The sequence below is a fragment of the Lepidochelys kempii genome, chromosome 10, assembly GCF_965140285.1.
Source record: "Lepidochelys kempii isolate rLepKem1 chromosome 10, rLepKem1.hap1, whole genome shotgun sequence".
In the NCBI taxonomy this organism is placed as follows: Eukaryota; Metazoa; Chordata; order Testudines; family Cheloniidae; genus Lepidochelys; species Lepidochelys kempii.
Genome location: NC_136389.1, coordinates 51147855 through 51162141, shown reverse-complemented (window position 1 = coordinate 51162141; position 14287 = coordinate 51147855). Strand labels below are relative to the sequence as shown.

Below are 14287 nucleotides of genomic sequence, written 5' to 3'. Positions count from 1 at the left end.
CTTGTGGGGAGGAAAACACTGGAAGTGGCTTTGCTGCGGGTTTCTCGGGGTGTGCTGGGACTGTGTGTAAGTGAGCTGTAGCTCACGAAAGCTCATGCTCAAATAAATTGGTTAGTCTCTAAGGTGCCACAAGTCCTCCTTTTCTTTTTGAGTACCGGAGTGTCTGGCGTGGTCAGTCTGGGCTGGGAGGAGCGGAAGTGGCCGTGTACAGTGTTTCTCCGGGGAAGGGCGTTGAATGTGCGGTGTATGGGGGGAGGGGGGGCACAGCTAAGCCCCTTTCAGTACCGTGAGCGCCGGTAGCAGCAGCGGTTGCCTAGTAACAGCAGGCGGCTGCTGCAAAGCGCGTCCCGCCCCGGCTCCTCCTCCTACAAGGGCTGGGCGGTGACGTCACACGCAGGCATTCTAGACCGTTCCAGAACTGTGACATAGGGTGGCGTCATTCCAGAAGGTTCGGCGCTGCCGCTATAAAAGCTGCGGAGCTGGCCGGGCGCTGCGCTACGAACTAGTACTAAATCAGTTGCGTGCGGGGGCTCGTGAGTGCCATAGCGGTAAGAGCGGCCGGTCCCAGCGGCGCCGGGTCAGGGATGCCCCTATGTCTGCTGGGGGCTGGAAGGATCAGCCGGTGCCTGACCTGAGGGAGCCGATCGCCTCCCGGCCGGCGTCCTATGCCCTAGGCACCAGCTGCCCGGCAGTCCCCAGCCGGGGCCGGGCAGCGCCGTGCGGGCCCCCGGTCGGGGTGGGGGCTGGTCGCTGGCCGGGCGAGGCAGCGCCGTGTCACGGAGCGCTGGTCCCCGGCCCGCAGCCCCCTAACGCTGGTGTCGCTCTCCCGCCCAGGGCGCCATGGTGAAGGAAACGGGATACTACGACATCCTGCAGGTGAAGCCCAGCGCCTCCTCGGACGAGATCAAGCGCGCCTACCGCAAGCTGGCGCTGAAGTATCACCCCGACAAGAACCCCAGCGAGGGCGAGCGGGTACGTGATGGAGCGCGCCCGGCTCTCGGCGGGCACCGCGCGGGCTGGCGGCACTACGGTTCAACCGCCTGTGGGGGGTGGGGCCTGCCGCAGCCATGAACCCTTCGGCCCCCCTGCCCAGGGGCTCCCCGGGTCTCGCAGAGCCGGAGGCGGGGTGTAAAGTCTCCCTGATCATGCTAGGGCCCGGCAAGAGAGACGCTGCTTAGCCCGGGGGGAGGGGGCGGTGTGTAAAAAGCACCTGCCGTGCGGCGCGGGGTTGCTTTCCCCTGGCGCGCCAGAGCCTTGGTGTTGGCGGGTGCTGTCCCTTCTGCCCTAGCAGCCGGCCGGGCCGGGGCCGGACCGCTCACGTTAGCGCCTTCCGATCGCCAGCCGGCTGCAAAGGGACTTGCTTGGCTGCTGGTGTTCCAGCTGGTGAGGCTTTGCCGCATGAGGACGGCCTCCGACGCTGTGTTCAGAAAAGCCAGTCGTAATTAAAAGCTCGTTTGAAAACCATGCTTCAGTTTCGACATATAACAAGTGCTGCTTTCGGCAAGCTTCTAGGATGAGCAAAACGGTTGTGGCTCACATGAAAACTAGCTTTTTAACCTGGTTCTGCATTTCTACACTAAGATCTTTCCACAGGACCACTTACTTGGCTGTGTCTAGGACTTTGCCTTGAGTTCCATGAATAATGCCACTTACATTTTAAACGGGGCTCAACTGCCCAGTATCTTGATGTCTATGGTATCAAAAGAAGAGCAATTAGGAGCACTTGGGTATCAGGATTGTTGATTGGTCCATGAAAAGCAAGTTAGTTATATTTAGTCATGTGCAGATGAGTGACCATTGGTCTCCTAAATAGCAGATGCTTTCTACAAGTGCCAGGGTAGATTTGGTTTAAATGGAATTGATTTAAATCACTGATCAGGAAGACTCGATTTAATCATGGATTTCTACATAAATGTGCATTCTTGTTGGTTGTTACAACCTTAATACATATTCTTCACAACTTGGAGGTAGATGCAGGTTTCATTTTTAGAAAGTACACATTATACATTTTTAAAGTGATTTCTTTTGAAAACTTTTCAGATTAGTTTACAACTATATCAAAAAATGAATGGTTGTTTGATTATTTCATTTACCAAAGCTAATTGAAGTAGTTCACCTCCCAGTGACTTCATACATAGCTATCTCCATTCCAATTCAACAGGTTAATTACATTAACATTTGGAGGATTTTCTTGCCATGCTGTATTAGGAGGAGAACATCACCAGACAGACATTTAAGTTGTTTTATTTAACTAAAACAATAATGTTATGTATTCTGGATTTTTTTCTTCAACAGCAAACATAATATTTTAACAAAACAAGCATATGAATTTTTGAATTTAGTTAAATATTCAAGTTTTTAAAAATCAGGTTTGTTTTTGTTAAAACTGTTAACTAAAATAGTTAAATGAAATTCTAAAAAAACCCCAAAAATTAAATAGAATATGTCAGCCAGGTCAACAGGAGAAACTTAAAATATTGTCTTCTGCAGCTAACTCCTTCATCTTCATTTTCCTGTTTGTTCATAATCTGGAAAAGGAGAACAAGCTTTCCTTCTTTTTCAGGTCCCAAACTATTTCTCAATTTGGAATGAATTAGTCCAAAGGAAGAAAATATTCTTTCTACCGGCAGAAGAAGCTACTGCTGTTAAAAGTGAGATTATCACTTCAACAGTCTCTGAATCCAAGTGCTTAAGTGACTTCCACCAGTTCACTGGTGTGACTTTCTTTAAAACATCATCAGAAAACATATATTTCTTGAATGGTTCTTATTCCCAAACTGGGTCTCTTTTACAGCCTGCTGCCATTACAGGTTTTCCTTTCTAGTGAGAGAATGGTAGGGTAGATCTCAAATCAATGAAGGCTACACTCAGAAAGACCTCAAGACTTCTGGAATATGCTGCTCAAACAGTTTCACTTTTGTTTCTACTGCCTGTCCCTCCTTTCTCACATTTATCTCCAGACTTCTCCTTGTCCAGATCTATTCCGCTCCCAGCAATCTTCTAGTCATTGAACTTTTTGAAACTTTGCACTTTTAGAGAGAGGTTAGGGATTAAATCTCTGTACACAAATTTTCAGAGGGACAATGGGGTTGAGGTCTGTTATTTCTCACTGTTATCTATTATTTACTTATTTTAAAACATATTTGCTGTTAACAAGCATGTTATCTCTGGAGATACCAATCCACATTTTGAGAACTGCAAAACTAAGCATCTCTGATAGTATCTTCTACACTGAGCACTGAGTCCCATTGGGTAGATAGAAAGATTAACCTAAATAATCTATACAGAAGCCCCTGGAACTCTGTAAAATTGGGTCCCTAATCCATAAACTATTGGAACTCATTTACAAAACTTTTCTTAAACATTACATGAATATATTCTCTCATACTATAGAATTAGTATTTATAATCCTAGTCCATGATGAAATATTTTTGAGCTATAATGTATCTTAATTAGAACTATCTTTAGATAGGTTTTTTCCTCAAAAAGAATTTTATCAAAAAAAATCAGATTTAAGTTAAAAAATCTGATTTTTTTTAATTGAATCATTGATTTTTATCCACCCTGACAAATGCAGAGTAAAGGATTATTTAGTTCTGGTTCTCTTCTGTTATATCTGTTCTATATTGAACGAATGAATGTAGTGTTCTTATTGCGGTAAAGAGTATTTCCAATTAAGCATAATGCATTTTCCAGACCCTTTTGAGACTTAACTTTTTTGCTCATGTCTTTGGAGCATATAATCTCATATGCTTTCATAAACTTTAAGGGGGAGGGAGGATTGCTAGCTCAGCTGTCACAAGCTTGTGGAAGAAGTAGATTGACACCATTTTTGTTCCTACAGTCTCTTCTGATTTATGGGACTTTTTGGTGCTATCCTGTTGCTAAGAAATTCAGTTCATCAGTGTTAGTTCTGCTGTAAACAAGACTCAAATGACGGCTATGAGCACTTTAATCACTGTCATGCAGTGCTAAATGGCATGATAAGTAAAGCACTGCTACCAGTATTGCTGTACTACACTACTGTTACAATTGTTGGAGCTGTGCTTGTGATGGCAACAGCAAAAAAAGACAATGGAGATGTGTGACTTAATTGTCCAGAGGGAACCATGTCAGCTCTCTATGTGGAATTAACTACAGTAGAATTTTTTTTGTGGATGGTCAGAAGGAAAGCGCCTTTCTCAAACATCATTTGATGAGATGACAAGAGCAGTGTAGTTACATGCTCAGAAAACTAGCTGTACTCTGAGTGGTAGGTTTATGAATTTAGTGAAGCTTCTGGAAATTGCTTTAACAAAGGGCATAAGTGAAATCAGTATCTCTAGTCTTAAAGAGCAGTGTGCAGAACAAAAATTGAAGTAGCAGGGTCTAGCATGTAATTACTGTAATGTGGTCTGCTGTGTCTTCCATTTTTGGAATTTTGCCATTTTATTAATGCACGTACCGTTGTAATCTAAGACCTCTGGCTCCATAGGTATTAAAAACCCTTTCAGAAACAGTGTAGACAGTCTTTTCTCTAAGAAAATAACCTTGTGTCAAAAAGAATGCAAGATTAGCCTCTTTACTTAGGAACTCTAACTGCCTTACAGTGGAGTCTTGGTCAGGGGAAAAGAACTGCAGGTGACGTGTTAGGATATAGATAGTCAGGCCTGTCTGTAAAGGCCTATACTCTAAGAATTTAGGTGTATTCTTATCACTTGGCTGGTTAGAGGTATAAAAGAAAGAATCAAAATCACTATCTGCCAGTGTAAGGTCGATCTCTTACTGTGACAGTCTGAGGCCCTGTTCTTAGGCTAAGGCCTTTGGCTAAGCAACAGAAGCAGCCATAAGCTGGGAAGCAACCGGTCACCACCTCACATTCCAAACTAGTCACATTGAAATAAGGTGCTATTGGGCTGTTAGGAATACAGTCCTGTCCTGATAGTGCCTCTCATCTCCAGAGAAAGGGAAGTGCCTAGAAAATGTAAAAGGAAACTTAGTTTGATAGCATCCTGTCTGGCAAGAACACACTTATCAATAGCTGGGATGTGAAATCCTCACTTCTGTATTGTTTTGTCATTATAGTTCCCACTTTGCTATTGTTTGTCTGTATAATCTCTGTCTGGTTCTGTGATTGTTTCTGTCTGCTGTATAATTAATTTTGCTGGGTGTAAGGTGGTGGGATATAATTGGTTACATAATCATGTTACAATATGTTAGGATTGGTTAGTTAAATTTCAGGAAAATGATTGGTTAAGGTATAGCTAAGCAGAACTCAAGTTTTACTATATAGTCTGCAGTCAATCAGGAAGGGGGGGGGGGGAATTGGACTCATGTTTTGCTAAAAGGGGAAATGGGAACAGGGAATGGGGGTGGGGAAATTGGAATCATGTTTGGCTAAGGGCAGGAATGGGAACAGGGACACAGGTGTAAGGCTCTGTGGTGTCAGAGCTGGGAAGGGGGCACTAAGGAAGGAAACTGGAATCATGCTTGCTGGAAGTTCACCCCAATAAATATTGAATTGTTTGCACCTTTGGACTTTGGGTATTGTTGCTCTCTCTTCATGTGAGAAGGACCAGGGAAGTAAGCGGATGAAGGAATAAGCCCCCTAACAATATACAGCAGCAGATCATGAGGAACACAGATCATAAAAATAATAGTCAAAAGAACTGACATATGAGTCAGGTCACTAGAAAAAAGTTCAGTTGTTCATCATTTTGTCTTCAGCCTGTTGCATAGTAATAGGAGAACTATAAATCTGGATTCATATAATAAAATTTCCCTTGAAACCAAGGGATATGTCCACTTCTAGACAAGACATAAAACTGACTTTCTGACCACTTAATGTCAGTGAAGTACCTCTTCCTTTTGTCATAAAAGGCTTGTTAAACCTAATTTGACCAAAATATTACAGTTAAATCCTGCAGGTTTAACTGGATATAAAATCCTTCATTGCTATCCTTGCAGTGGTGAGTGAAGTAGTTATCAATGGCACTTCAGTGTTCTGTAATAAAACTAATGGAAGCAAACAACACCCAAACAGAATGTATAGCTGTTGGTGGCAGACAGTTGAGAAGGCTTGATGTGACTTTGTTGTAACTTGTATTTACCATCTCTTAGTGCAGCATAGAAATCACTTAATATGTGTTGGGGAAAACACTGCAAAAACACAGGTGGTATCTGTACATTTTAACTAACTTTCTGTTGACAGTGCTTTCTGCCGCAAAAGGATTACAAGTACTGCAGAAAAATCTTGTTGCAGTTCAAATTTTCTTGAGATTCACTTCTAGGTTATTCTTGCTCTTGGTCATAGTTGCTCAGAGCTTTTCTCTTTCTCTTTTTTAGTTTAAGCTCATATCCCAGGCTTATGAAGTTCTGTCGGACCCAAAGAAAAGGGACATCTATGACCAGGGTGGGGAGCAGGCTATTAAAGAAGGAGGCTTGGGTGGCAGCAACTTCTCTTCACCCATGGACATCTTTGACATGTTCTTTGGTGGTGGAGGCCGAATGAATAGAGAGAGAAGAGGTACATAGCTCTAAAGAGAAGTTCTAGAAACTTACTATGAACCAGTGCGTAAGACACCTGTGCTGCAGTATTGCTATTTTTATTAAAATGCCTCTAGTTTGGATATTGTTAATAGCAACGGCATAGGTCATGTATAGTATGAGCTGATCTGTTGATTATAGAAATAATTTTATATCATGTAGCTGATACTAAAAAAAAAAAATCAGTGACATGGCTAGATTATGTTAAATGGGTCATGGATAATCTAGAGGAGAGACGATTTAGTGGCCAGAACAGAGGACTGGGAGTCAGGACCTATTTCTAGGTCTGCAACTGACTTGCTGATACACCTTGGACAGATTGCTTAAAAGGGTACTATCAACTTGAAAATAACACTTCAAAGCGTTACATGTAACATCTAACACTACAAACAAAAGATTGGAGGGGATAGGGGGAACAAAATTTAAAAACTAAGAATTCTTGCTGTGCTTTTGATGGCACTTTCTGTATAGGTCGTTTTACTGTCTGCCTATCCCCCATTTTTATGGGTTTAGTAATAGGGGAGAGAAACTTTTTAAAATTATGCCACAAACTGGTGAGGGAATATGAAGGCAGCTCTAGCATTAAAGTGCTTCTAAATTGACATGATCGCATGTTTACAATGCCCCAATAATGTCTTGCTGTCTCAGTTAATCTACAAAATGAGGTTAATAATGGCTGCCTAATTTATGGCCAAATTAAGTTCTCATGTAAGTGGATGCAACTCCATGGAAGCTGTCAGGAGTTGCATTTGCTTACACCAGGATTGAATTTGGCTTTTTAAAATTTGTAACAAACTGAGATTCCTCAGTTAGCCTAAACATATACTAACAAGTAGTCTGTTTAGAGACCCTATAATAAGAAATTGCCATTAATAATGTTTGTATTGGCCTTTAATTTTTCTAAACTCTTTTCCTTGAAGGCAAGAATGTTGTGCATCAATTGAGTGTCTCTCTTGAAGACTTATATAATGGAGTTACAAGGAAGTTGGCACTACAAAAGAATGTAATCTGTGAGAAGTGTAAAGGTATGAACTTCAGTAATGTGGATCATATAAAATTCAGCTTTTTAAGGTACAGACAAAGGGAAAGAAGCACTGAGTGGCTACACGAATCTCTGTAGAGCCCATCATTATCATGGCACCTAGCCATCAATGAAAGGGTCTGAAAACCTTTTTTACACTGTACTTATCAACAAATAAGGCCATTCCTTTCAAGTAAAACAGTAGCCTTATCATATATTAGTGAATAGAACCTAGATTTTAGTTCCCGAAGGAGCAATAATAAAATTCAAATACAGGATGTTAAGATGGTCGCTTCTCTACAACATTAAACAACCAACCATGTATGTTCTTAAAATCTTCTTTTATATGTCCATTAAACATCATATGCTTACGTAATTGTCTGACCTTGTTGACTAGCATAAATCTTCAAGTGTTAAGACGCTAGACAATTATGTAAAATTCTAGCAGACAGCTTTGTTTTAGAATGCTGCTGGAATGCCAAATGGCTACATTTCCAAGACATGATAAATATGCTGATCATTCACTGAAAATTGCTAAAATGTGAAGGGAGGGTGAAATCAAGTGTGTGCAACTGGGAATGTACCAAATGTGTCTGATTTCACATGCAGTACATCCTAAGTGTACTTCCCTCTTAATGCTAAGAACTAGGGTTCAAGCAGTCTTATTGCAGAATGGTATGAAGGAATAGCTTTCCCTAAGGTGTCGACCTCAGATTTTCTTTCTACCTCAAGGATATGGTGGAAAGAAAGGAGCAATTGAAAAATGCCCCATGTGCAAAGGAAGAGGAATGCAGGTTCTTGTTCAGCAGATTGGACCTGGTATGGTACAGCAAATTCAAACTATGTGCTCAGAATGCAAAGGCCAAGGTGAACGAATAAACCCAAAGGACAGATGTGACAATTGCAATGGATGTAAAGTTGTCAGAGAGAAAAAGATCATAGAAGTTCACATTGATAAAGGTAAGAATACTTAAAATAGTAGCTCAATCTCAAATTTAGTGTAAATCTTTGAAGTGTACAGATTTGTCCCAGAAATTTAGTTTTGTTAAAATGAGATCTTAAAACATGTTACAGTATTGGTATCTAACAAAACCGGTATAGAGTAAACCTATTAATTTAAATTACCCTTTATAGGTATGAAAGATGGGCAAAAGTTGGTATTTCATGGAGAAGGTGATCAGGAACCTGACCTGGAACCTGGTGATGTTATAATTGTGCTGGATCAGAAGGATCATAGTGTCTTTCAGAGACGAGGACATGATTTAATTATGAAAATGAAAATTCACCTCTCTGAGTCTTTATGTGGCTTCAAAAGGACTATTGAAACACTGGATAATAGAGTCCTTTTTATAACTTCTAGACCAGGTAGGCTTTCAGAATTTTACTTGTTCTTTTAGAAATTGCTTGTTAGTTGGCAAAAGTCAAACTTCACTGTTTAAGGTTCCACTGAATTTGTTACAGGAATGGGATTTTAGAAATTAGTCAACCCTGATCTGATTGAGTTAGTTCTGTCAGAGTTCCTGCTCCCGTTCTATTTCCAACTCCAACTTGTTGGCTTCCTTTATTACAGGTGGAGTGGATAGCACTGCCTGTAGATGAGGTTGCTTGACACTTTCCAGTATAAGATCCTGGTTTTGATTGCTTTATAATTTTGCTAAAACTAAAATGGGAGTCAAACATCTATGAAGTTAAAAATTGGAGTGAAGAACCAGGAAGCTACTGAGTCCATATACAGCTGAAACACTTTCTGCAAGAAAATCCCTTAAAGAGAAACCAACTAACCCCCCCCCCCCACACACACACACACCTCTACCCCCCCTTGGATTTTCACCTACTGTTCTTTAAGGGTTACTTTTAAGACTGGAGAACAGACTTCATTTTTTTCTCATTACACTTTGTGTACAGTCAGCATCCCCTTGTGTTTGTATGGGCTTTCGCAGCAATGGTGAAGAGAAAATCATAAACCCAGGAATGTTTCCTGTTACAAAGCTTTGCTTTTATGGCTGTAAACCCAAATGTAAAGATACCAAAATGTATACTGATTCCAGATCCCTCTTTGTGGGCAGGTGAAGTGATAAAGCATGGTGCTCTAAAATGTATCCTTAATGAAGGGATGCCTATCTACAAGTCTCCACTGGACAAAGGCTATTTAATTATACAGTTTATGGTAAGTTCACTGCTTATTCACCTTCATGTTTAATGGAAATGTAAGGCAAGGAATTACTTACAGGGAAAACATTTTTTATTTGTAGGTCATGTTTCCAGAGCATCAGTGGCTTCCCATGGAGAAACTGCCTATATTGGAAGCTTTGCTTCCTCCACGAGAAGAAGTAATGATTACAGAGGACATGGATCAGGTTGAACTTACAGAGTTTGATCCAAGAGAGCAAACTTGCCGTAATAGTAGAGAAGTATATGAAGAAGATGAAGAAGGTCCCAGAACAGGAGTGCAATGCCAGACGTCTTAAAATGAAATTGAATGGATGAGTCATCTGGAATGTTAATTTTCACAATGAAAACTGCATGGCTTCAATAGCCACTACCTCTTTTTTTTTTTTTTTTTTTTTTGTCTTCAGCAAATTGAGTTGCTGTGTTGCCCATATGTTTGTAACCAATTCATATTTAAGTATTCATAGTCTTTATATGTAACTTAACATTTCCTAGTTATGCAGCTGAGAAAATGGACTGTGCATATCTTTTAGTTGCTATAAAGGTCCACAGCTTTAGTGAAGTACCGCTCAGGAAGCAGATTTTTACTATTTTATGTAAGACTCTTGCAATACCAGCTTAGTGTGTCTTATGTAAATATTTTTCATATGGTAAAGTTAGCTTGTTTCCTACAATAAAAACATCTTAGGACCAAGCAGAAGTCTGTCTGAAAAGTAGAGTCTTATGCTCCTTTCATCATTAAGCCTGTTATAAGTCTATAAATCTTTGTTCTGTATGCCAGCCCAGAACTAAATGTTGAGCTGAGGCTGTGTTATGTCCAGTAGCCAATCTCAGAACGAACTTGCTTTAGTGTCTCCATGTTAACTTTTCAAAGTTTATTCCTCTGTTGCTAGGCAGTTCAGGCTAGGGCTTTAAGGTTTAGTTTAAACAAGCCTTTAGACTGTTTAGTATAGTAATACTATGTTTTTACCTCCTCAACAATGTCCAGAAGTATAATGGATTCTAGGCAAACATACTGCTACACAAAACAAGCTTTTCATTAATCATTTACTTGAGCACCAGCTTTGTTTGCCTGTCTTACCACCTAGCATAAGTATGGCTAAGTAGCAAAAACTCAAATAGGATAAGGCATGGTATGTCTATAAGTTAGTCTACTAGGAAAAGCTTTTTACAACTATAATTCCTTGTGATGAATACACTTAATCGGGTAAGTAATGTCAGTTTAGCTGAAACACTTGCCAAAATGATAAGCTAAACTGGAAAAAGAGCACTTCCACCAGAATAAGTACCTAGAGGGGCCATTATAGCCAGAACTCAGCTTTTTCTTTTCCACAAACCAAGTACATGACCCTGCCTCAAACAGTGCATAGAGGCCCTGAGACTTCCCCCATTCCTCTCTGTAATTCACAGTACCTTTAGAAGGAGTGGAGAAGTTAGGTTTACCTGCCACTTACACTAGCAGGCCAAGGGAACTTATGTCCTGTATTTTTAATAGGACCTATATTTTTTTCCTCTCCCCATACTGTCAAATGTACTCTTCCACCTTAAGATCTGTTCTATTTGTACTTTAGGCTGTAGAGTAACTACAGGGGCTTGTCTGACAGTGATCTCTTTAGATTTTATTCCAGCACCAAGTTAAAATAATAATCCTGTAAAACATTAGTGTTACTGTTCCAGCTTCAGGTAGCAGAGGTTTCCCTATCCTATGTTTTAGGTCCTTTCTTAGCTCATTTACTCTCTCAAAGCTAGGACTGTTTCAGATTACAGCAGCCTACAGTAAAGTCATAAGTTTTCTGAAGGGGGATTATATCAAACAAGTCCCTATTCAGAATCCATTGGTTCTAAAATCTCCAGCCTGTATTCAGATGAAATGCACAGGGGCTATCAGCACTTGTCAATTATATTTCTAGAAGTAGTCGAGATGGTCTGTATTAGCAGTTTAGTCACATGAGATAGCTCCACTGTCTAAATCAGTGTAGGATTTATGTACTACTGCTGAATGGAAAAATGGGTGCTTCCTGTAGCTGAGCTTTTCAAATTCTCATTGATGTGCTGTAGTAACTGTAACAGCAATGTGCAGGGCCTCATACATAATTTTACAAACACAGAATGACACCAGTCATGCTTAAGTTCAAAGTAGCTAGCTGTTTTTATTTATGCAGCTGATAGGACTTATTGTGTTTATAGCAGTATACATCTCTATCCAAGGGTATTTGTATAGAGAATCAGCAAGATCTGAGATGGCACTAGGGATCAGCATATAGCTGCTGTTCACATAAAAACATATGGCCATATGCCCACATGGTATAAAAGGCAACACCCTTGTACACCATTTGATTTAGTTTCTGTAACATAACCCCCTATATCAGTTCTATTTACCTGCTTTTTCCACTAAAGGAATTCCTAGCTTCAGACAAGAAAAGAGCTGATCTTACATATGACTTCAACCTGCAGAATAAAGACTTGAACCTTCAGCTCTTGCTTGCAGTGGGATGGGGTGGGCAAACTATAGCCCATAGGCTAGCTCTGGCCCACCAGCCGTTTTAAGCCAGCCCATAAGCTCCAGCTGGGGAGCAGGGTCTCATGCTTGCCTGGCTCCAGCACTCCAGCTGAGCAGCAGGGTCGGGGGCCACTCTATGTGGCTCCTAGAAGCCACAGCATGGCCCCGCTTCAGCTCCTACATGCTCCAATGGATCCCTCTGACGCTCCAATGGGAGCTGCAGAGGCCGTGCCTGTGGATAGGGCAGTATGTCGAGTCACTCGGCCATGCTTCCATGTTGGAGCCAGAGAAGGGACCTGCTTCCGGGAGCTGCTTGAGGTAAGTGCTGCCTAGAGGCGGCACACCTGAGCCTCTCCCCATGCCCCCAACCCCTGCCCTGATCCCCCTCCCACCCTCTGAACCCCACAATCCCAGCCCAAAGCCTCCTGTCCCACGCCAGAGGCCCCTCCTGCACTCTGAACTCATTTCTGGCCCCATGCCAGAGCCCATACCCCCTCCTGCACCACAACCCCAATTTTGTGATCATGGCCACCATACAATTTCTATTCCCAGATGCGGCCCTCTAGCCAAAATGTTTGCCCACCCCTGCAGTAGGAAGAGGAAAAAAAGTCCCCTTTGAACATTACCACTGACCACAGAGTGTCATACTTCGCTTGTAAATACCTGTCTACCACTACATGAAGCATAGTATAACTTTTACTTTTGGCCCATTTTATAATTAGGTAGCTGTCTTACACATTTGGGATAGCCTGCTTGCAGTTCACGGTACAGGCATAGGCTGCTACTTATTAGACTATGCAGAATAGATGTTAAACTTAAAAACCTATACCTAATCCTGCACTAGAGCTAGGAAGAGGGTTTTTACATGGAGTGGGGAGGAAGAGTAACATTTGTAGAACACAAATTATGGAAGTTATTTTATTAAGATTTTGCCACTCACAGCATTAGTGTCGATAAAAACTTAATGGGAAACAGGGACCCTTAAAATGTGTCTTACATAGTGCTGGGAACTGTTAGAGTATCTCACCTTTAAATGTTTATTATTTCCTCAAGCTGGTAGTTAACACAGAGGATATGACCATACATACTTCTTGTCTGGAGGACATATGATAGAGGAAAATGTGAAATTAAGCCTGTATTTTATAGAAGTAGCAAATGGTAGCATCAACCTTAGAATGCAAGAAATTAATGGTTTACTTTGTATATAACTGTTCTGCATTGAGATAGAATTGAAAAAAAAACTCTAGTAAAACCTACTGCAGGAGGGAAATTTGAAGCTGAAACAATCCAGAGGTTCTGCATCAATAGCTTACCTACTATATGCCCTACAATGAGACTGTATTACAAGAGCTCCCAGAAACAGGTCATCTAAGCACTGACATGAAAGGAAACTTCTCCTCTACAGTTTGGTTTTATGGGTTTAAAAAAAAAAAAAAGTTGAATTTTAACTGGAACACTGAGGAAATGTTTTTCCATGTGTCACATTGAATTCCACCCCCCCTCAAGAATCAGTTCACAGTCAGGAGACAGGACTAGGAAATGGGTTATAACTTTTACAGCTAATACACTTCCAGTAAAAAGAGAATATAAATTTAAGTTTGGGGTGGTTGTTTTTAATTTAAAGTTGATACATCATGACTAGTGAACCATGTGCCTTGAGCACAGGTGCTAGAATATGTTCAACTTAAATGACCCTGTCCCACATCACCAGGACAACTGTTTAGCAACCAGCATGCTGGCTGCCATATCTGACACATATACATGGTTTAAGAGCCAGTAATGTTTCTTAAATTAAGTCTCAGCCAGAGCCAGTCAACAATTTCAGATTCAAATCTATTTATATAGTTCTGGAGAGAAAAATATGGAGGTAGCTTAAGTAAGCAGTTACTTCACCTTGGAACAGTATGTATTTGGAAATATGTACCTGAGACTGCTTAAGAGAAAGCAGTAGTTTAGTTATATGCAACTACAATAGTAACTTCTATTTTAAAATGTAGAGTTCTTTCATGCCAAATGTAAAGTGATAAAGATACATATAAACCTTATGTATATTTTGATTTTTCTATTGTGTC

General features: G+C 41.0%; 1 protein-coding gene across 2 annotated transcripts; it reads left to right on the top strand.

The window, feature by feature from the left end:
• The first annotated feature begins 434 nt into the window (after positions 1 to 434).
• Positions 435 to 14260, top strand: DNAJA4 (DnaJ heat shock protein family (Hsp40) member A4). 2 transcript variants are annotated; one of them, XM_073303547.2, is made up of 8 exons: positions 435 to 548; positions 835 to 972; positions 6325 to 6505; positions 7446 to 7550; positions 8279 to 8506; positions 8681 to 8911; positions 9613 to 9713; positions 9799 to 14260. In XM_073303547.2, the coding sequence occupies exons 2-8, from the start codon at positions 841 to 843 to the stop codon at positions 10012 to 10014; spliced, it is 1194 nt and encodes a 397-aa protein (XP_073159648.1). In that variant the 5' UTR covers positions 435 to 548; positions 835 to 840; the 3' UTR covers positions 10015 to 14260. The 2 variants fall into 2 exon arrangements, with proteins under 2 accessions (XP_073159648.1, XP_073159649.1); XM_073303548.2 differs by having other exon boundaries at positions 435 to 972.
• Positions 14261 to 14287: the final 27 nt, after the last annotated feature.

Bases quoted from the DNA above. Each gene is read 5' to 3' on its own strand.
- DNAJA4 (XM_073303547.2), top strand. From the start codon at position 841: ATGGTGAAGGAAACGGGATACTACGACATCCTGCAGGTGAAGCCCAGC. The intron at 8,912-9,612 runs GTAGGCTTTCAG...CTTTGTGGGCAG, and splicing joins TTTTATAACTTCTAGACCAG to GTGAAGTGATAAAGCATGGT. The intron at 9,714-9,798 runs GTAAGTTCACTG...TTTTATTTGTAG, and splicing joins ATTTAATTATACAGTTTATG to GTCATGTTTCCAGAGCATCA.